The sequence below is a fragment of the Diachasma alloeum genome, unplaced genomic scaffold (assembly GCF_001412515.2).
Source record: "Diachasma alloeum isolate Michigan unplaced genomic scaffold, Dall2.0 Dall_scaffold_00302, whole genome shotgun sequence".
Taxonomy (NCBI): Eukaryota; Metazoa; Arthropoda; class Insecta; order Hymenoptera; family Braconidae; genus Diachasma; species Diachasma alloeum.
The window spans coordinates 509,363-534,167 of record NW_021680441.1 but is presented as its reverse complement, the minus strand read 5'-3'; the positions used below and the strand labels follow the sequence as shown (position 1 = coordinate 534,167).

General features: G+C 37.6%; 1 protein-coding gene across 1 annotated transcript; it reads left to right on the top strand.

Annotated features, from left to right (window-relative positions):
- Positions 1 to 2,050: 2,050 nt before the first annotated feature.
- On the top strand, positions 2,051 to 17,062 carry LOC107039627 (zinc finger protein 467). The gene is made up of 6 exons (XM_015259345.1): positions 2,051 to 2,128; positions 3,660 to 3,959; positions 4,197 to 4,415; positions 5,101 to 5,339; positions 8,056 to 8,206; positions 15,958 to 17,062. Exons 1-6 carry the CDS (start codon positions 2,122 to 2,124, stop codon positions 16,236 to 16,238), a joined length of 1,197 nt encoding a protein of 398 aa, XP_015114831.1. The 5' UTR covers positions 2,051 to 2,121; the 3' UTR covers positions 16,239 to 17,062.
- Positions 17,063 to 24,805: the final 7,743 nt, after the last annotated feature.

Sequence of the window (24,805 nt, the reverse complement as noted above, 5' to 3'; positions counted from 1 at the left end):
CCAACCAATAAATGTGTGCCGGCTGCATGTCACTATTGCGCCTCACATTTCATTTACAATCGTTCGACTATTGCTGCCGAAGGAAAATAAATTGCGTTTGTGATTAGAAAAATAGAAGAAAAAAATATACCAACGTCACTCGCGTGAATTGTGTAGACAGTTGTTAAGCATTCAACGTCTTGTCATTGAGGTATTATAATTCAGTAGCGACTCGGTAAAACGGTCTAAGTTGAAATTTGCAACTGTTTTTAATAGGGTTTCAAAAGAAATCTCATTTTCTACAAAAAAAATTGCTTGAACTGTTTTACTATACTTCACTGCAGAGGGACTCGGTTACTGTTTGGTGAGATTAGCCGATTTTTATAATGCGCATTGAAGATGGATGATGTTAAGAATTTAGTTTTTTACTTTTTATTTTTTTATTTCATTTCACCGTATACTTTTCGGTCTTTACGGTTTCCTATTTCTTCATCCCGCTTTTCCCGCATATTTGTTTTTCCCAAATGCTCTTTCCAGTTTTTCCAAACAATGTTTCTTTCGTAGGGCTAGAATTTAATTATTAAAGTTTAAATAATAGAATCATTGTAAAATGTCCGCAAACTTATGGTTAAATCGGGCTCAAATGAAAGCTCTGATGTTCGACTACAAAAGTAGAAAATATTTCACTGGAGAAAAAATAGCTAAATACAATAGACGTCCATTGGTCTGTATTTTTACAGAAAATCATGAAACATTGATGCATCGATCAGAAAAAAAATCGATTAAATGAACAGAGAAATGCCAATTCGATATCCATTAACTAACAAAAAAGCAAGTCATAATGAAAAAAGTTCTCGATCGCATCAAAAAAAAAATTACAACACAATTCAAATATTTATCACTCCACATATCTCTGCCCCCCAATCAGTTATAAAGTTTCTTTTCCGTGTCAGTGCGATAGCAATCACACGTCAGAACCATTGGGAATTAAAATATTGCCTCCCACGTGGAGCATTTCAAATTCCCCGCGGTGAAGCTAAAAAAAATTAAAGTGCCATAACCTATCATTCTGCGACATTATCCAATAGCGATTGCTCCAATTTCTTCAAGGTCACTGATGCATACTGTCCACGCGTGGATAGGGCAACCCCGTTGATCCCGTAAAATCATTGAAGGTGGGAGAGAGTTTTCGGTATTCATCCTAGACCGGTTTTTATAATAGGAGAAAATCGTGGGGATCCAATCACCTAGCACAACGAATGCCGTGCTTCTAATAGCGCGCATGCGCGTCATTAGAGTTTACGCCCACATCCAATACAAATCCTAGCTATGATAGGGTCGCGTATGCGCATCTGAAATGATCCTCCGATTGAAAATGACAGCCAAGAAGACATTTGCCGATGGACATTCAAAAAAATTGATGATCAATTGATTAATTATGAGTCATCATCAAAAGAATCACGAGGTAATCAGGTAATCGTCATCTGCACTAATCAAGGATAATTCATCAGAATGAGTTTATCGTCATATTCAGGTCCACCTGGGCTCGTCGATGACGGAATTGGAACCGAAAATTACCGCCAGAATCAATTAATCGTAAACTCACTTTCAATTAATCGTTGGTCACTCTCTCACAGCTATTGTCTTTCGGCACTCAACATCACCGCGGTTTCTCTCCATCCCCTCTCCACCGCTGGATGCTACCGGAGTGGGCGGAGCTTACGCAGCGGTGGTGGTGCGCGCGCTTCCTACAACGGGCTAACTCAACAGCACAGGTGAGGCACTGGGGGGGTTTTTTGTTAGGGATGAGTATATACCTGGGTAAGGCCACGAGGACTCGGAGATACTGAGGTCAGTCAGGGTCCTGCAACACGTCGGGACGCTCGTACTCCTCTATCGCTTTTTTTTCGAATCAAAATTTCAGATTCAGATTTTTCCGTCGTGATTACGATTGTGAATTGGGAGGATTTATATTTTTGAGTGCATTTTTTTGTGATTTTTTGTGATTTGAAAGAATTTTTTTGAACTCTGAGTGAAGTGATTTCTCATTTTTTGCATTCGGTGTTCAGAATTTTTTTCGGAATAAGTGAGTTTACAAATGCGCGGAGTGAAGGACTAGGGAGAGATTCTTGAAGAGATATCATGTGCGGTAAGTAAACTTATATTCACATTTGCATACTCAAATGCAAATTAGTCTATAATGATTTGGAATTTTTCGGTGAAATATTTTTTACGTACTACATTAATGTTTACTGAAAGAATCTCACAGATTATCTACATAATATAATTCACGGTCACACGAAGTCGTAGAACACATGCCCATTAAAACCCCCACGTTTGGTGATCAAATACTCTGGAATTATTTTCGCAACATTTTAATCGCTCGATTGACGTCTTATCATACAATAGAATATTCGTTTTTTTCCATTATGCCAAATGCTAATCAAACACACGTTTCCGTGAGTCAAATCAATATCACAAGCTAAACCAAACGGTGCTAATGAAAAGAAAAATGACGGAACAATGTTTCGTGTCAGCCCACCTTGGTATTTGCTCAGCTTTTTATTTCTCCGAGTATTTGTCCCCATTCCATCTGTCAGATTTCATAAGATTGTTTGATCACCGTTCAGATCGAGAAGAAGTCAAATTTTTCAATCGAAGTTTAACAAACATACGTCAAAAATGGGGAAGACAAGCGAGAAAGTTAAAAATAAGACGAAGTCATACACCTGTTCATACAGGACCTAAAAAATGCAGCGAGTCGTCCAAATAGTCTAGATCCCGAATCATCTTCACTATATTCAGATTTGAATGGTGACGTTCTTCACGGAATCACAATTCCGTATGGACACAAGTGGTGGACAACAAGAACCAGACGTCTCTGCTATTTCTGAAAAAAACACGTGTCCAATATCCGGCCTCATTACCATTTTTCATAGAAGATTGACATTCCGACATCAGACGGATGGGTGATTTAACCAGCTCCAAAGTATATCCCCAGATGATGACGTAGATTCATTCAGTACCGATAGCGTGAATAATATTTGCGAATCACAAATGTAGAATTAACTCCGTTCTTTCACGAGAGCTATTGATTTTTTCGAGTCATGAAATAGGAAGACCCAGTAAGCAATCACTGCCCAGGACAATCTGTGTCGCGATGCTATCTGATTTCTGACCATTTCATACTGACCTGCACGCGATTCGGATCGAAGGCGGATAATAATTCTTTTTCATCTTCTGAGACATGCCTGACTAGATGACTCGATTTTTGGGTTCAAAAGTCTGACCAAAAAAGCGGGTAATACTCAAACTAGACATCTTGCAGAAATGACGATTGAATCATGTTATGATTCACTGAATGACATTTTTTGGACAATGTCAATGTGCTCCATAGTACATAGGTAGATGTCCCTATAATTGTCGAGTCACCCACCCTCTCGTATTGGCGTACGAAACAGTAGATTCACAATGTAATTTCCCCACTGGATATTCCAGTCCTACGAAACATGAGACAAACTAATCGTTACCCTCCTTTCATCAAACCCCTCGCTGGATTCTAGCTCCCGATGTATAACCACATATCATTGAAAATTACAACTCAGTCATTTAATGCCATCAATTCAAGCAATCGAAGTCAGTGTACCTCTCAACATCATTTCGTCATGAAATTGTTTTAGAAGCAGTACCAAGAACGTGGCTGATGAAACCAGAACTCTGCAGTAGTGTTCCGGCTGGTGCTCTGTCACCTCCAGCCACATTGTCACCACCGAGTAGTCCATGTGTGATGGTGGCATCGCCTTGGAGTCCAGGTGGACCAACTGGTGGTAGCAGCAGTTCAAGCAGTGGCATATCAAACCGTTCGTCGATCCCAGGACTAGCACCTGACCAGCGTCTCAGTGCCTTTAGCTTTGTATCCGGTTACTCAAGTGATCCTAGAATGCAGAAGCTAGCACATGCACCCGCATCAGTTTCACATGGTAATTTTAAACGGCACATTATGCTCTACGTGAGCCGAATGCATCAGAGGAATTCATGATTCAAAATTGAGATCCTCTGACGTTTTCCACGGTTCCTGTCAGCAGTTTTCGACTGCTGACACCTTTTCTGATTGAGATTTCGACATTTGCAGTCAAAATGGGTGGCACGCCAACAGTAAGACACATTTTCGTTTCATAACGGATTCCCTAAATTAATGTGAACATCATCTGTTTCAGTGTCAGACATGCGATCTGGTTTGTTATACGGTGGTTACAGTTCAGCATGGTGGGCACATCATGCGGTGGGTCTTCTTCTACCACATTCCCTTATGCCACCGCGAATTCCACCACAAACAACACCAGTTGCTGAACACTCACCAATACATCAGGAGCCACTTAGTCCAGCGCGTGCAACATCACCCCGTAGATCTACCCCGGAGCGAGCGCAGTTTTCAGGTGATTGACCAAGATGTTTTTAATTTTTAATGCTCAGCGATAAGAAATATCGGGGATGATTAGGTGGTGGGAATTGGAGAGAAGATACTTGGGTAAATGTCAGACAAAGAACGCAAATTTGTGGAATGGCTTTTGCGAAGTAGTACAGTGGAACGAGTGGTAATAAGTAGGCCAGTCAATTGTCGGGTAATTGTTGGTTCAGGGGACACGAAAGCACGGACAAATCGACGATGGAAAAAAAAATAGAGTACGGAGGAAAACCGGTTAACGGTGACAAGAGAGGGGTTAAAAGGGGATATTAAGGCTTTTATCAGTGACCCGTTAGCGTTATCATTTAAACAACAACCTGTGTACTTCGGACCAATTAACAATCCCACGGTAGCATCGTTATTGTCAAGGGAATTGGAAAAGTACGCAGACAATTTTTCTAGCGATTTTTTGCTCACTCATTTGCGAGTGATTTTGAAGAATGACTTACAAGGAATGAGCTTCAGGATGGAACTTTGAGGTGATGAAAAGTCTTTTAGGATCATCCTGAGGTACATTTTGAGTGCTGAAAACATGAAGAAAGTCAATTAGTTCGCGAGAACTAACATGTTCACGAACTGAAATTTCGTCTGTTCTCAATTTTTCATGTTCTTTCGATTGCTTAGCGCTAATTTCGCGGTGTTTTTTCTGTTTCCAGTGGAAGGAGCAGCTCGATTCTCCGAAGAAGAAGTCCCCCTCAATTTAAGTACCAAACCGAGTGATGTATCATCATCGATAAATCGAAAGAGTGAAATCTGGTCACCGGGCTCAGTGTGTGAGCGTGAAGCACGCGAAACCTCTGCGCAAAATTCACCATCTACAACAACGCCGATAATCACAAGACAGATTCACCACTCACCACTCACGCCACCCTCCTCTAACGAGCGTACCTTCCAGGTAGGTGGATACTCAACCTTTCATAATATATGAAGCATTTTTTCTACTCTGTAATTTTCATTCACCGAATCGGAAAAACTGATCATTTTCTCCGCACAAATGTCAATGAATGCGCAAAATTGGTGACGAAAAAATGTCACAATGATAATTATTTCCAAAAATAGCAATGTCGTAAAGGGTTATAATACACGTGAAATTTTTCTCTCCAGTTCCAACTCGGGAATTCAACCATAAGCTACTTTTTCTATGTACACCCTTGGTCTACCTTCGGAGTAACTGACGTGAAATCAATCCTAGAAATCTCGAAACCCCCGGGGGAGTATATTTATCCACTCTGCGCTATACCTTTTTTTCTGAAGTATCAGCTACTGTTTTGGCGAACACTCGACGACACACTGAGTTTTACGACTGGCAAACCAGTAAACACCTTATTTTTACCGTTCAATCTCCTTACGTGTTCGAGTATTCCAATATTTCTCCATTATCAGAGCAACCAAAGCAGTCGTAAAAGCTGTTTTTTTTACGACAGGTCAATGTTTTGAGGTTACATTCCATGATTACAATCATGACACCAATGCAAAACACCAATTGATAGATATTTTTCAATTATATAAATTAGCGCGTCCATATTTAGGAATATTTTGACACTCCAACAGGAAAACAAAAATAACTGAAGATCGTCGATTCGATCGATGTAAAAAAAAGAAGAAAGTACACATGAGATTCTATCAGTGCTTTTTCCACTCTCCGCCTCTTTCATCGATCCAATAAACGCAATGGGCGTATTATCACGATACGCGATGTCTCCTCTCTCTACTCTACTCTGCTCGCGTTATTTTTTTTTTGTCATGGCACTACCTCCGTCAAATTATAGTGCCTGAGGACACTACAATACATTAAACCACTAGTGCATTGGTGTTGATGCGCTGGTGAGTGGAGAAAATGAGTCAACGCCTGTCAGAGAAAAAAATAATGGAGAGTTTAATACATTACAGTAGTAGGCCTATCACAGTGTTATCAACTGTGACGATTGTCATTTTCTCGATTGCAGCGAAAATCGGAAAAATTAATTTCGTAATGTGTTTGGATATCGTGAATAGACAATAATGATTAGGCAAAACATATTACGCATTCATTTGTCTTTGGCATACATCATCCACAAATAGATGTTAAATAAATCGCAGTGCATACATTGAGGCCAATAATAAAAAATGACAACTTTGATGTTGCATTAGTTATTGATACTGCATATAGAGAAGAGGCGTCTGTTTTTCCACACCTCACAATATATATGCATATTTCTACAAGACGATCAATAAATACAACCACGTGGCGTTCCGTCCATTTGGTTTGTCGTGTAATTGCTACTTTGACTCGTCACCTATTTTCTACTTCATGAATACCAGTTTCTGTTTACCCCTCGAGGCTTTCAAATAATTCTCAACAATTCGGAGTTGTGACGGCGAATGTCGGACAAAGTTGGTTTTCTTCATGGACTTTTAGCTGAATAATTTAAATGTCTTGACCGCACGTCAAAATTCATTTAGATCAAATTGTCCGAGCTTCAAACTTGTCTTCACCTGGAATATTGAAGCACAAATTATGAGCCCTTATCCAAAGAGAAATGGCGATACGACATAACGGGATCGGTTCTCTCTATTGAGGTTAGTTTCAATGATTTCAAGTTATCTATTTGAAACGCGTACCGGAAATCTACACATTGCAACTCTGTTTTTGTATTTCGTGATGCTCCTGACAAGTGTCTAGACGCAAATAACAGAGAGTCCGGTGGGGATGTACTTTTTTTTCTTCGACTCATTGTTCGCTTGACAAAAGTTGTGAGGCGCCAGTCAGCTTCTTGCGCCACAGAGGTGGGACGAAGAATGGTTGACAAGGCGGGAAGTCAAAACGTTCCGTAAACACAGGTGCCAAATGAATGCCCTGTATAGGGATTTTTTATCACTTGCACTCGATATTCCTTGGTAACAATCAATTGTCCGAGAATGATCTATGAAAGGAAGAGCTGAATTTACTCAACTGCCGATCTCTTCCATATCCGAGCAAATATTTTCGACGTCACCAACTTGTTCTCGAGAATTCTGAAAGGCAAGTGATAAATTTTTTAGACCCGTTGTGTGGAAATATATCAAAAAATAGGTTGTGGATGATGTATTTTTCGTTTGACATGAATATCGTTCTGTCATTGTAGTGTCATCTTATCACTGTTGTACAATCGGTGAATCGTTAGAGGAGCACTTTGGGATTGTACAATATATTCAACTACCCCTAAAAGACATAGAACAGAAATGCCACACGCTATTGTATATTTCAGTCTATCAATCTGTTGGGTGGTATGATTCAACGGTTTTGCATTGATTTCATACCTTATAACCGGCTGTTGATCGCCCGTTGCGTGACAATCACGATTTCAATCACGTGAGAATTCTCAGCGCCCTATGTCATACCATTTCGGGAGGAAGGCACGTTTGATCACAAAAACGGGGACTTCCCTCTGCTCGCTTCTTTTTTTTTCATTTACTTTTTTCGTGATCGCTCAATCTCGTGCATTTTTAATTCCTTAAATACCTAAATTTGGACGATAAGTCGTTATTCAGAATTCGTGAGTAGTCGTTAGAATAATGATCGCGATAATTTCGGGTTGAAATATGGACGGGATTGTTTGTTAATGATGACGACGTCATGATTTTTGTTACAGTGCAAGCAGTGCGGCAAAGCATTTAAGCGATCGAGCACACTCAGCACTCATCTGCTAATTCATTCAGATACGAGGCCCTATCCCTGTCAGTACTGTGGGAAGAGGTTCCATCAGAAGTCTGATATGAAGAAGCATACGTACATCCATACCGGTAAGTCGTCATCGTTTAAACTATTTCCGTTGAAACTCTACCGTTGGTCATGCGTAATTTCGTAACGATACACTGACGAGAGGAAAACGACAGAGTTCTCAAACAAGTCTTACTTGTGCCAAGAAAATCGCTTTTTGAACATTATCAAAAAAGGATTTTTTGTTCCAAACATGCAGAGAGTGCGCCGGGATGAAAAATTTTTGTCGCAAAAATAGATTCAGTAGTTCAAAAAAAATTGTATTCTCTTTACGCGCAAGAAATGTCATTTCTAGCACTACTCCTTCGTTATTCGATACTCCCATACGTATTTTGCTCCCGAAAAATCTTTGTTTTATGCGAAACAAGGGACAGTAGTTTTTCGTTTCGGCTGTCCAATAATCACAGACAAGAAATGAACCCCTAAATAAAACAATAATAATGATATGATAGCAATCTTGTAACTTCGGGATAAAATATTTGTTGATAAATTTTCCTCTTTATGAGATATTTTCATCCTGAAGAGGCACCGTCTGGTGTGAATTATCCGCCTCTTGAGTCAAATATTTCATTGCTGTCGAAAGCAGAACAATTATTCATGTTTGAGACTTTCAAATTCGAACCAAACAAATTCTTTTTTGGCAATTTCCAACTAGCGATTGTGTTGACCCAAACAAAACTTGTTTGACAACGTGTTTGTTTTTTATTTTTTTCTCAGTGTACAGCTGAGTCTTGATATAAGACACCATAGGGACGGTAGAGGAATAAAATCCGGTATTTGCATTTTGATCCTACGATAGCTTTTGGCGTAAAAAATCAAAGAATACACGATTTTGATTCTACCGAATACTAGACGGAAATAATAAGTTTCTAAGTAAGAACCAAGATTTCCTGTTCCTACAGCGAATACCCGATTTGAAGAAATCAATGGCGCCAAAAAAATTATAGTGCTGTAGAAATCCTACGATCAAACATGTCAGCGAGTCAGCTCGGTGTGAAATAATTCATGGACATCAAGGGGCGTTACTTTGTCTGTCTTCTAACTCCTATTTTATTCCTTCGGCAACCAACTTTTTTCCCTCGCCGAGGAGAATAGTTAATGCTGTGTTACATCTATACGACTTTTTGGGGGCGGTAACGAGGGGGGATTTCACTCCCCGCGTTCTTCATTCTCTTTGGAAAAAATGGTGATGTTTAGACAGAATTTATCGCCTTTTCTGCGAAGGGGATTCGTGATGAAAGTGAAGTGTGAAGTGTTAAGCGTTTTTGCACCCAAAATTGACTCGATTTTTCCGTTTAATTCAAGTCAATTTTCCATTACATGATTTTCCTTCGCTAGTCATTCCAAAAACTCTTCGTACATTCGTTAACTATTAACAAATGGTAGAGTTGAATATGACCAAATGAATATTCGTTAATAGTTCACTTGAATGGTTCACATGAAAAGTGAAAATCGAATCAGATAAGGCTCCTCAAATGTGCATTTGTTGACTATTAACGAGTGAGCATTTGGTGATACCAAATAGGCCCTCGTTTCCACCAAAATCCATTCGTTAACAATAACTAATCCTTTCTATCAGTGTCCAATCACAAAAATGAAGGAAAATTTTTCAAAACTGCAATCACAATTTTTGTAAAAATTGAATCATCATCGTCAGATGACAACTCAGTGTCGGTTTTTAGAATTAGAACAGTAGTTGTACGCGTGCTGGTCTCTCCCCTTTTCTTTTACTTAATTAGCCTGAAACATGCACCCCAAGCATCGCTTAGTTGCGGCCGTCGGGCACGTGTCGAACGGGCGCCGGGTACAGGAAACTCACTTAACGCCCAACAAACAGCCCATTTCCCATCGCACCTTCCTTCCGGTCATTTGTACACATCCCATAGACCATTCTAAACAGTACAACTGTGAGAGCACCCTCAGACGATCATTTTTTTCAATCCCCCGTCTAAATTCTATGGAATTACCTACTATTGGAATCCGATTGATTGAATTATCTGATTCACATGCGAAAGGTTCCGAGTTCAAATCTCGGCCGGGTAGAATGGTGCGATCTAACCATTTAAAGTCTTGATCATCATCCCAGTACACCCTAACCGGGTCGAAGCGATGTAAAATAACGACAAAAAAAAGAATAATCTGATATATCCATCAGCCCGAAGGAAGAAAGACATTTTCGATGAACTTTTAACGTCCCAAAACCCGAAATTGTTCACTCATAAAATATTGATACGTACGACACCAGAGGAAATGTCATGGGATTTGCAAACCCTTTGTCTCTGATATTGAATAATCGAGCATCGAAACTCGAATGATAGCTTTTGAAAAAAAAACCGTCTCACTGATGCATAATTCCGATAGCATGTTGGGGCGGGATGAAACACTAGAACTATCAGATATCTGAAATATACGAATAATACGAGAGTAATAGAAAACGCACGGTATTGCATATAGAGCTTTGAAAATTGTTCCCCCCCCGGGGCCAGGAAAAGAGAGGCAGTCTAACCCTTTGTGTCCATCAGGGGGAAAAAAAATAAAAATAAAAGTTTCTTCTTTTTCCATGTTAGAGTATATGTTAGAGTTCGTGCGGTGTCACGCAGAGTATGAAGTTGTTGCTGTCGACCCTATCACCAACCGTACACCCCTTCTCTGGTCTTCTATACTCTGTGCTCAAGTTGGCATACCACCCTCCACCCTCTTTTAGATTATAGAAGACACAGGCTGGACATTCCGTATGACAATGGGAAAATTATGGATTTCAACGAATGATGGAACTCTAGGTTTCAAATGAACTCGGGGGTGAATTACTTCCGGTTAAATTTGAAGTTTCAACCCTCGGTGTTGTTGAGAATGAATACCTGCGAGGGATTTCGGTTTCGGATGCGGCGGGGAGGGGTTGAGCATTCAAAGATCAAGCCGATGGCGTATCCAGACTCGAGTATTTCAAATAAAAAATACGTAATTCATTAACTCCGACTAAATACCGTCCAATTCGCTCGATATCTTCATCATTTTTATTTTAACTCCAGTGATAGAGTTCCTGCGGATGTTTTTATATACTTCTTTGATTGGGGGGAATATTTTATACCGGTCGTCAGTTGTCAGAAAACCAAACCTTTTATGGCTTTCGCAATATCGTCAATATCTCCACAACGGCAGAGTCGATTCTTCCAATATTTTCTCATCTTTGAAGTGTTTTTTCAAGCTTTAAAATGAATTTTGATTCATCTAAATCGGATCATTTGATGAGGAGATATTCACGACTGAAGATCGTCCCTTTTACCCCGGATTCATCTATGATGTTCTCTAGGCCAGCGCTAGGCTTTGACTAGGCTCTGGCTAGGGGCCTTCCGCCAGTCAAAAATTCTGGAATTTCACCACTAGATGATTAACATAATATGAAATGTAACGTCAAAAATATAATTTCCACGACTAGGTCAGACTCAAATTGAATTTCTTTAATTATATTCCATTTATCACTGTGAAATTGTTGAGGGTTCAAAGTCGCCCCAATCTATCGTCCATAAAAAAATTCACTATCTTAGCACACCACAGGAGAAGGTCAACATGACCAATGTTTTATCATCGTTATGATTAACAACGTGTGATAGAACTTTGAAAATGATGTTTTATTGATTTTATGCTTCTGCTCTGCCTCCATTCTGCCTCATTACTGGGGGTCTCTCTACCTTTAACGGCACGTCTTAAATATTTACCAAGCGAAACGCCCAGTTACAAGTCTACCCGGAATGAGTTTTAATGATTGGTCGGTGGGAATGAGAAAATATATGGCTTTTGATATTTGTAGGTTTATGCTCAACTGGAGAACTATACGATACCATTTGCTCTACTCAATTATGCAGATGACGGGAAATTAATGAACTTGAAATAATAACTGTGTTTATTTTCATTCTTTCGTCGTAAAGAAATCAATTTTCTTCAATAAAAAAAGAGAAAAGAGTACTGAAATACAATATTTTTTCATGAAGAAAAATTCAGAAATAATTATTTCCTATTTGTTCACAAACTCTTGATTCAGTAATTGAAAAAGCACCTTTACGTCGCATCGAGTGAAATATTTTGTAATCTGAGTGGTCGTGCAATAACGCTCATTGTAATTTTTCAGGCTTTAAAATTAATTTTGATTCATCTAAATTGGATCATTTGGTGAGGAGATATTCGCGATTGAAGGCGGTCCGTTTCCCTTGTGATCTTCTCTAGGCTAGCGCTAGGCTTTGACTAGGGTCTGACTAGAGCCACAGTTATTATCTGAGAGTTCATTGTTTTTTGTCATCTGCAGGACTAGGGCCCTAGTCAGGCCCTAAGCTAGCGCTAGGCTATGACTAGGGTCTGACTAGGCTTTGACTAGGGTCTCACTAGGGCCCTAGTCGTGCAAATGACAAAAAAACAATGAACTCCAGATAATAACTGTGTTTATTTTCATTCTTGCATCGTAAAGAACTCAATTTTTTTCAGTAAAAAAAAGAGAAAAGAATATTTTTAAAAAATGAAGTATTTTTTCATGAAAAAAAAAATCCAAAATAATTATTTCCGATTTTCCCTCAAACACTTGACATCCAACAATTGAAAAAGCAACTTTACGTTGCACCGAGTGAAGTATTTTGTAATCAGGGCGCTCGTGCAATTACGCTAATTGTATTTTCCTTACCCCCGATCCTCCCGGGAGGGTGGAATGACTTTGAGCGAGTGACTGGAAAAACACACACATTAGAAGTGAAAAAAAATGAACGAGGGACAGAGAGAATAAGTCTATGTCGATTCAATACACATGAGCGTTATTTACGCAATTAATATTGAGCGTGTGTAAACCAATTAAAAATCGTTAATGACACTGTTACAGTATGACAAATATTTTGTTATTATTTTCGTGGAATTGGAAATAGTTGTGGCATAATGTTTTGTTGAATAATTTGGAATAATAATTTGTTTTTAATTTGGAAATCGATGGGTGGAAAAATATTGATGATTGATTGTCATCGGTTATTTCAATAGAAGTGATTTCGTCTCAAGGGAAATGATTTTTTTGGGCACTCGGGGAAATGAAACCTGAGACAATATTTTCGTTCAATCGTGATTCAATCCTCATGCTCATGATTAATTTCAGTTTTCATTTAATATCAGAGTGATTCATTTATGAATAAGGAATATTGACAATTTACATAAATATGAGGATGATTGAGATTCATTATTACCGAGAATTTCGTCTGAGAATAATTTCGGTGAAATGAATGACAAAAAAATGTCAGCGAACGGAATTTCAATCGTCCCCGTGACGTTTATTCGCTATATTTTTATTAATCCGAGCCGTTAAGTCGAACGAATCTCGGCTGAACGTCTGTTTTTCAGTGGCACACATTTTTTAAATCTCACAGGCGTTATGAAAAACCCGAAATCTACAGCTGCCACTTGATCCGCCACTTGAATACATTAGATTGGAGAACGATAAAAACAAATCTGTGGATTATTTTTTTTCCAGAACCAGAAACAGAGCTATTATTCTGTTTTCGTTCTGGGTGAGGGAGGGGATATATATTGAGAATTGATGCGTCTGAGACATAAAGAATTTCTCGAGAATCGATGATCATGTGGTGTTGGTTTTGGTGATCAATAAAATTCATTCATCATGCTCTCATCATTCCGATGGTTCGCACAATTCATCGGTGTATTCAGCTGTGTGTGATTAACCTTGGTGTCTGACGACGCAATTGCGCTTTATTCTGGAAATTCATCCATTTGGTTTGTTTTTCAAGTATGATAATTCTCTTCAAAGTTGATGACAATAGGGATAATTCATTTGTTTTTCATTTTTTTGTTGGATAATTGATGGTGAAATGTCGAAATTCAAGGTCAATCTATCCAAATTATATGATTATTTGGTAATAAAAAAGGACTGAGAACATTTTATTCAGAACATTATTTGAAACATTGTCATTAATAAATGGGTAGAAGAATCATTGATCGCCGCCGATGATCGAGCTCACTTTTTTCTCACCACCGGAACGAAAGTAGCGCCTCGGGGGAGTCCACTACGAAGTATAGGGAGTTATGACGTCATAATCCCTCGAAACGAAATAATAAAATTGTTAAATTCCCACGAAATGAGTTTTTTTAAGTCTAAACGATTTACACTGTTAAACATTTTTGTCTGAAATTTTTGTCTGGTACAATTTTTGGAAATTTTTATCGAATTTAATTACCACTGAAATTTCAAGGAATTTCGCCATTGAAAATTCATAATTTCGTGGAAAAATCTAAGAGAACTGTCAATTTCAGTTGCATTTTTCCCTGAAAATGAATACAAAACCAGAGAATTCCGGTAAATATATTCGTGAATTTTCAGGAGAGTGACATTGAATGCGATTCAGGGAGAACAATCAGGAAATATTCAGATTTCACTGAAAATTGAATGTAATTTGGCACTAAATATTTATATCACATTAAAAAATCAAATAAATTGAGGAATTATCGTCTTTATGCTGTTTAAAATTCTGGAATTTTACTGATTTTTCAGTGAAACCTAAAATTTCCTAATTTTTTCTACCAAATCGCATTCAGTGTCACTATCCTAAAAATTAGTAGTCAACTGTCCATGAAATTTTATTTTTTTAAACAGTGTATTTCAATAATTTCTTCATAACAACAAAACGCCCAATCCCTCAATTTTGAACATTTGTAAATAGATTCTTGAATTTTCAAGAGAGTGCCATTGCATGAAATTCAGGGGGAAAAATCAGGAAATATTCAGATTTCACTGAAAATTGAATGTAATTTGGCACTAAATATTTATATCACATTCAAAAATCAAATAAATTGAGGAATTATCGTCTTTATGCTGTTTAACATTCTGGAATTTTACTGATTTTTCAGTGAAACCTAAAATTTCCTAATTTTTTCTACCAAATCGCATTCAGTGTCACTATCCTAAAAATTAGTAGTCAACTGTCCATGAAATTTTATTTTTTTAAACAGTGTATTTCAATAATTTCTTCATAACAACAAAACGCCCAATCCCTCAATTTTGAACATTTGTAAATAGATTCTTGAATTTTCAAGAGAGTGCCATTGAATGCGATTCAGGGGGAAAAAAATCAGGAAATATTCAGATTTCACTGAAAATTGAATGTAATTTGGCACTAAATATTTATATCACATTCAAAAATCAAATAAATTGAGGAATTATCGTCTTTATGCTGTTTAAAATTCTGGAATTTTACTGATTTTTCAGTGAAACCTAAAATTTCCTAATTTTTTCTACCAAATCGCATTCAGTGTCACTATCCTAAAAATTAGTAGTCAACTGTCCATGAAATTTTATTTTTTTAAACAGTGTATTTCAATAATTTCTTCATAACAACAAAACGCCCAATCCCTCAATTTTGAACATTTGTAAATAGATTCTTGAATTTTCAAGAGAGTGCCATTGCATGAAATTCAGGGGGAAAAATCAGGAAATATTCAGATTTCACTGAAAATTGAATGTAATTTGGCACTAAATATTTATATCACATTCAAAAATCAAATAAATTGAGGAATTATCGTCTTTATGCTGTTTAAAATTCTGGAATTTTACTGATTTTTCAGTGAAACCTATAATTTCCTTATTTTTTCCACCAAATCGCATTCAGTGTCACTACAAATTAGTATACTCAACTGTCCATGAAATTTCTTTTTTTCTTCCGACAGTGTATTTCAATAATTTCTTCATAACAACAAACCGCCCAATCCCTCAATTTTGATTTTCTTTCTGTTACAGGGGAAAAACCCCACAAATGTGTAGTCTGTGGCAAAGCATTCTCTCAAAGTAGCAACCTCATAACTCACATGCGAAAACACACTGGCTACAAGCCCTTCCAGTGTGGCCTGTGCGACAAAGCATTCCAGCGCAAAGTTGACCTGCGAAGACACAGAGAGGGACAGCATCCAGCAGCACCAGCACTCGATTATCGTTCACTCCAAGTACCAAATTCTAATCAACACTCGCGATCGCCAATCTCACCGTCCTACCACATGATACCAATACCGGGGAGCAGCTGAGACCAAAAACAATTTATTCGGTTTTTTTAAATAAAATGAAATGTTCTATCGGCTGGACCAATGAATTTCTTCGTGTAGAAATTATTTTTTTAAACGAAATTTTAATCTCCCATTTTTATTTTTGTCGACAGACGATGAAAATTATTTCACAAATATCGAACCGTCCAAAAATGTTAATGATAATTTGTACATAGTAATTAATTCGGGGAGTGAAATTACGATTAGGTGGAGCTACGTACGAGTGAATGAATTCAATAGAGTGCCTTTGAAAATATTCCGGGTTCTCTTTGGTCACTGCATATACCTGAAACGTATTTATTTCAATATTTTAGCGTAACTCGTACTATTTATAGACGATCGATTATTCTTTCTCTTCATTTTTCTGTTTACAGTTATTTTCATTCACACACGTGTCATAGTCCATTGAAACCAAAGCCGCCCGTTTCTGATTTGTGCTTTTAATTAGTCTTTTTGGGGGGAAAATGAGAAAAATTATTTTTTTTCAAATTGTGTAAAAAATTGAGTACTTAATATTCCTTTGAGCGCTTGGGCATTGTAAAAGGATTTCATAGCGGCTAGAGGACCAAAGATATATAGAACTTAAGGCTGGTATCGACGGGACGGATACAGTGACTTCGACACGGAGAGGAAAGTTGGATAAAAAATACCTCGAAAATCGTGACTAATTTTACTTTACACTGTTTTTTTTTAATTTCATGGGAGATGTTTTAGTGAATCTCATGAGGGTGATTTTGAATCGGATTTGGGGAAAAGATGGAAATTTCACAATTTGATTGAAGTTTCTGAGGAACATGAATATTCAGAAACAATATAACATAAATTTTCAATTTTCCCGGAATTTCCCTGATTTTTCTGAATTTTCACAGAATAATTGAACTGCAAAATCAAGTATTTTATTGATTTCCAGATCATTTGAACAGAAAATCAATGAAATACTTGATTTTTCAATGACCAGATTTCCTGAAATTTCAATGGAACTTGAAAACAGCAACAATTCAGACCAGAATTTTCTCCATCCCAATTTCAGCCAATAAAATTGCACTATTCGGCTGTTATTTTATATCGTCAACACGGTATTCAACTGATAATTTTTGATAATTCAACTGGTAATTTGTCATGTTGATATGTATATGAAAAACAAAGGATTTCCTGGTCGAGTCACGCTCACGTTTAGTAAATTTTCCCGGGCCAACGGAGTAAAATTCACTATTAACCTCTGCTCCGTGATTACTTGACTTGTTTGGTAATTTTTCACCAACTTTTTTCTCCGTAGATAAATTAAAAAATTTCATTCTCTCGTGATTAATGTTTTCCGGGAGATATTTTAATCGAAAATATTTTTCATCGAGAGATGCCGGAAGTGCCGGGTATTCCCAAACCGTCGTTTATTCTTTTTTGTAAAAATAGTTAGTGTGATTGGACAACTAATATTTTAAGTTAATGTTAATGGAAAAAATTCGATCAAGAAAAACTGATTTAGCATCGACGAGAATTGTAAAATACAATTAAATTTGAAAAATGTTGATATACTTTTAATAGGTAGGAATTAATTCTAAGTATCGGTGTAATTATGAAGTGAATGATTATTTTTGGGTATTTAAGGATTAAAATTGAATGCGTGATTGAGCGTATGGAAATAATGATTTTGTGGTAAATCGGTAAAACCAAAAAATGTGTTTATTGATAATTGAAGATCCTATTGAATAAATAAATTGTTTTCTTATAAAAAAAAATTGATGACTCTTTATGAATGATTTGATGATTCCTTTCTTGAGCCCGACCTGCACAAAAATTTTCTTTGTTAATCGGTTAATTAAAACAGTTGATTAAAGACCTTTCTCTCATTTCATTGAGTAACGGTAGACATTCAGATTCAAGATAAATCGCACGCACGGAGAATTATGCTCGATTTATTTTTATTTCTCACTCTCTGGCGAGACACCAAACGTGTAATCAACGGCAATCCATTACGCACAGAATTGAAGATTTTCCACTTATCGATGTTGTTTATGTGAGTGGAAAAAAATCGTAAAAATTTATAGTGAGGAGAGGTAATGAATCTCTCGATAACGATTATTATATTCCCTCCAAGATTTTCAAATACGGATATTTCATAAATTTTATTTTCACGAAGAAGTTATTGAAATAGATCCTCGAGACTTTAAGGATGTTTAACGTATCAAGTGGACAACTCAGTTGAAAAGAAAAATTAAATTGACTAAATAAATCATTCATGCTACAAATTATTTTTCTCATCAAATTGGAAGTGTTATGGCGTACTTTTCCGGTCTCAAAAAGAATAATTAAAGAAAATGTTCATAAATAATGGAGGACGTGTGACTGCAGTGGTAACAGTCGAATTTTGATCGGGCAACATCGCACGCTTCGGCTAGTAGTGGGGTTGTAACAGTGAGATGAATGTTTGTGTGTGTTATACGTGTCCATATGCTTCCAGCACTGAATTATCGTCACCGACTTTACCGACCTCGATCAGCTGTTGTGCGGTGTTGTCGCGTTGCTCGACTCGTAATGGCGGTCAAATTTTTTTCAGAGGAATTCGAAAATCAATCGAAGATATCACGACTATATGGCCCGGTCCCCTACTTGTTCTCGCCGGCGATAGATTCTCCATAGTCTAAAGTAAATGGCTTGTGGTTTTTTTTCAATATCTTGAGTGTCTAACCCATGCAACATCTCGATCAAAGTTCACACGGTCACATTTCTTCCCTAAGCGTAATGCTACAGGAAATGAAATCCAATACTTATCGTTCGTTTAATTTGAACGATTACAAAGCTTCCAACATTTTACATGTTTATGGAGAAAAAAATGCTACAGAAATTACTCATTACTGTCAATGGAATATCCAAAGAAATGAAGAAACAACTTTCGTTCGGCGCTTTCGTTTTCTCCATCGATGTCGATTGGTCAGAAAAAAAATTATACATCAGGTACGTGAGCCCCCGTTTCCCGAAAAAGTGATCGAACTCATCGATCACGTGAGTATCGCCCGAAATCTTGTTTTCACGCAGTGGAACAAAAAATACGGGTGAATTCTTCCCGATAATTGCTTCCTCGAAATAAAAGAAAAGAGACATTTCCGACTTTGGAGTCGAGAGAATAAATAAATTCGTTAAGGGAAAGTTGCAAAAATGAGAGCTTTCTGAATGCTGCGTATGACATGACGAAAAACCCGAGTCGAAAAATTTGGTCTTGAGTTCAGTTCGGCGATTTGCTTGAATCCATTCCAAAAATATGCAAAAATACCCGTCTTACGATGGTCTCAAAGTAAGACTGAAGATGAATATTGTCGTCTTGAATCTTATTCAAACAGACACCACTTCCCCTATGCGATTTCCAGTTTTTTATTTTTCGAATGGAGAAAAAAATGGCCCGACAATTTTTCTTTTCACTCCCTCACCCAACGCCTCTTGTCCAAGTGATAATACTCATACAAAAGAAAATACCTCACCCCACCTCCCCTCCACAGACCATTTAAAATTCCCTGTTTTGTTTGAAATGCCGTAATACAAGGAATAGCGACGCCGAGGTCGAATGTGCGATTAACTCGACCAGTACTACTTTTACGATCCAAACGTAAATCAAACTTTTTGAAGTAGTAATTGGCACGCACAGCCATCTTCAATGAACAATTGGGTGTCTAAAACTCTGTGTTAATGATCGCTCGACAAAAAATATTGATCATTCAGAGGAAAGTTTATTTCTGTCGTTACTTCAGTGATCATTATCACGAGAGAAATCACAAGTTGGTGTTCGGAACAACTATCCACTGATTATTTGCAACAATATCGCAAGTCTTTAATTGAAAAAGAAACCGCAGAAATCGAAGACTGAATCCCAATATTTTTTTCATGCTCAAGAGACTAAAAATCACACCTTCGAAGTGTATTTAAACGAATAAAAATACCAGATTTATTTATCCATAAAAATACGTCCACAATTATCATTAAATTTATTATAATCAACGATAATAATTACCGAGAAACTTCCAGTAATTATAATAAACAGAGTTCATCAATTCTTTTTACAGTTATTAAAATTGAAATCGATGACCGAAGAATTCTTACCTCCGGTTTCCAGTTCTCTGGTTTTTACAGCCACTAATTACCTATAGGCGGCAATCTGCCACCCAGTAGGCTATCGCCATATTTCTTCAATACTTCGCTACCTCTTATCCCACCAGTTATTTTCACCCGTTCATATATTTAAGCTTTTCTTTACGAGGCAGACGATTACGCAGCTCCTCGTGGCGCGACCGCCTACTCTGAAGACATTTCTCGTGGATTACCGGGAAAAATTGCAACTGATTCAAAACAAAAAATGATGATGATGCCTTTCATATCGCAAAAATGTTTCTTTGTAATGAAAGATTTCTCTTTGAAGTCTTACCGATATTTCTTACATTTTTTTTATTTCAGTTCAACTTTTTTTACGACAATATATAATTTATTACGTACTACGCATTTTGTAAAATTAAAAATTCACGTTAATATGCCATGGAGGCACCAGTACCCGAACGTGTAAAAATTTTCTAGTAATGAAATGCGTTTTTCTCGTTATTCAGGTGCAGAATCGCAAAAAAATAATTCTTTGTAAACCTCAAAATTATTCGCGTAGAAAAACATCAATTTGATATAAAATTCATGCACCTGTGAATAATAGTAAAAGAAAATTGACGAGTCGGTCGGAGCGTCAGTACCCGAAAGGTCAAATAGCTCTTGAATCAGTGAGTGACCAGACGCCCTAAACCCGAATGGTGCAGCTTTTTGTGCTCGTATACCACGTTGAATGAATCTTCTAACGTATCGAACAGATTATAGTTTTCTGTTGCTACCATAATTTAATTGAGAGTAAAAAAAGAGAGGAAAACTGTATAAAAATTTGGAAATAAGTCATAATTAGAAGTATGCGTTCGCGTACTCATAGTCGTTCGGGTGCGCCTACCTTGACGATATATTGGGGATTTTTAAAAAATTGATTTTTCAATTCAAAAAAATTTTAGTCTCTAATTTTTAGCGGTCGGAGACAAATTTGACCGACAAAATCGGATTCCTGAGAAAAAATCACTCGGAAAATACTAATTAAAATTTTTTGTCTCCAAAATCGAAAAAGTTTTTTTCCCGGGGTGAATCTCCCCTTAATCTCAAATGTACTTCAAATACATCTTCTATATTCGATAGGTAATTCATATTTATGAAACAAGCATTGGTCCGAAGATTGTCATATAAATCCAGGATCAATACTCTGTGACACGTAGACAACAAGTAAAAGTGTAGTAGCCAGAAAGGAGGAAGTGCAGGGGTTAGACGATTCCATGATAGATTCATAAGGAACTAAGAGACAATCGTATACGCTGTCTCGTGTTCTTTTCCCCAACGTGAAAATACCCATTGCATAACCCCTTCTTTTCCACGATGATGATTATACGCCTGGAAATAACAAAGAAAGGTTGGAAATCACGTGACGAAGAATGCCACCGGAAAATATAACCAGAGGGGGAACGGCCAATCCGGACATTTCACTGAGTATGATTTTTCTTTAATTTATTTTCCAGTTTTATTCGCATGGAAAAATATCACCTGATCCAATTCCACTAATTTCCTAGTACTTTCAACTGATTCACTCAACTCTCTTGAATTTCATTCATTCAATTGAATGTATAGTAATCCCATTGATTTGATTAAACTCCATCATGTTAAAGGCACTCATGACACCATAACGTCACAAAATCACATTAGCGAGAAGTGTACAGCGCCACCTTCCGCCGCTGAAGTACAACGCATGTGGTTTGGTGACATCATAACCAAAAAAAAGGTCACCTCAAACTAAAAAACGTTAATTAATTTTTATAAATTATTTAGATAGAATTTTATCACATTATTTCCTATGTATGGATTTACACCCTATGAAAAATAAATTGACATCACAATGGAAACTAAAACTCACCTTCAAGGGAGTTTCCATTCAGCATCAGATGTTATTCTCAGTCTGATTTACTGTTTTCATCAGGAAGAGTTCAAACGCAAAACAGGTTCTCCGTTTGGTCCGCGAATTATTTCAAGGACGTAACCTACAGGGCACGAGTGTAATCTCAATTTCAAGGCCCCACCGGGTGGAACCGTTAACTCTCCACGTGAAAAAAATCATTAAAAAATATCATCCCCCATCAATAATTATCCAATCATCAAATGCCCAAATTCAATTCGCGAACATTGATCGTCAACTCTCTTATTGACATTACCCTCACCTCAAAAAAAAATTCCAACTCTTCACGAGGCAAAAAAATATTATCAGTCATTCTCATAATTCTCTTCCCTCAAATTCGGGAATCCTTTCAAAGAGAAAATCACCTGTCGAAAATATCTAGGCATTAGATTCCGAACCTTTCATAATCCTAGGTGTACCCTAACCTACCCCTATCATCCGAAGAAACACCCGAAGGCGTAACGGTCTCCCTCTCAAGTTGGCAGTTGCATCTGCGACGGGGATTCTCCACTTTGTTTTTTATGTCTTTCTTTTTTAGAATTATGTATATACAACAGAAGGAGTCGTTGCCGACGGCAGGTGCGGGCGAACGGTAGCGGAGGGTTAAAAGAAAATGACCGATGGAGGATAGGTTGAATGTACGCCGAAGATATACGATGGAAGAAGGTGGCAATCCTTCTTTTTTCGATTCCCCCACCTCTTTTTTTGAGTAACACCGTTTTGAATTCTTCGGGTCTCACTAATGAATTTATTCCTTCCTCTCTGGGCCCTATATTTTTATTCACTGATCGGGGAATAAACAGGTGGAATTAAGGTGATTCCAATATTTACTGAATGTTAATTCATGTTAATTAAAAGGTGAAAAAGTACCTCCTTCGAAGAACTATTTTTTCGCTTTAGAATTGCCAATTTAAATCTGGGTAAATCAGGTTTTACGTCCGATATCCACTCGAGTACTAAAATACCGTAAAAAACAAGCATGACATTGCTGTCTACAGCGTAATGCCCCTGAGGACTTCATGTACACCGAAAATGGTGAACGCAACCAATCGCTTAAACTGACTTTTTTTCCACCTCAATCCAAAATTGATTACATTTTTTTTTCAGAATTAATTAACCAGCGGCTTAACGTCTCTCACCTGTCATGTTAGCGATACCAAGGAGTTTCCGATATGGAGGTGATGAACCAGGGAGGAGAGGAAGGTGAAATGAACCGATTTCCCGATAAGTAAAACGAAATTTGTTGAATTTAATGTCATAATGTTTTTATGTAATTAAATTTTTTATCGACTTCCGATATGGAATGGGGACGACAAATTATGAATAATGTTTATATGGAGAACTTATGGAGTTCTCCCAGGATCATGTCAAGGCCCGAAAGGGTCACGAGGTTCACAAAGGTTCACCTCCGCTACCCGGTCCCCGGATTTTTTTTCCCAGAGGAAAATCCCCCGGAAAAAAAATCCCTGGAAAATATTAAATCAGTCACATATTCGAATAATATTCGCTCTTTACGCCCCCCGAGCGAACCGAGCAAAGCGAGCGAAGCGAGCGAACCCCTCGACCTGTCTACAATCGTCAACAACTCAATAACGGCGAGTGGCCAGTGGAATTTTCCGATTTTTTCTCTCATCTTCAAGGTATTTTCCAAGATTCAAAATCGGGCCTGATTTATTCGAATCCTTTCATCGTCGTACAGCCAAAGGGGCATACAAGCGATGCTTGCACACGCCCCTTACGCCTTTTTGGCTCTACAAAGACGATTTGGTCAGCAAATGCTGAAAACGTAAAATTTTAGAGACATTCTCATAAAAAACCTTCCCCCGAATTTCTCCATTGAAGAAAACATCTCACTCCATCACTTCATCACTCCTCGGCCGTTTACCCCAAAATATTCCCGCGAAAAAAAAATCCGCGAAAAAAATCAGGATAAACTTGCAGACGTATATACAGGTGCTCCCTTATCTATTGAAATCTGTTATACATATTTATAATGTAAAGAACGAGGAAGGTAAATTGAGGGGGGGTGAGGGGGGGGGGGAATTTTTGCATTGGGCACCCGGGATTGGAGGGAATAATTTATTCTCGCTCGTCTTCGCTGGACTCTCCCCATACCACACAGAAACTCGCCAAAAAGAGAAGTCGTGAGTATGTCTGTTGCAACCTGATGTGCAGCACGCGTTTAGGAGGTCCTTGCCCTCTTCTCGTTCGATTCAAACCGGGGGCCCTCCACTCCGTTGGCCCCAAATGAAAACGGGTCCGGTTTTATTTCATATGCCTTATATATACCGAAAACACTTCCTCATGCGGATGGTTTAAATGTTCGGGTTTAATGATTTTTTAATTAAAAACCTTTTTTTTAACAGTTATTGTAATTCTTTACATTATATTTTACATTACATATTATATTATACATTCAGTATTGGTGTCATCTGATTTCTGATTACGAATAGAGGCATTGTGACGTCCAAATTTAAGTTTCGGATTTTTTGTGTTGTATCAACCTATTGTGACACAATAAGTCCGAATATGCCATTTTGAT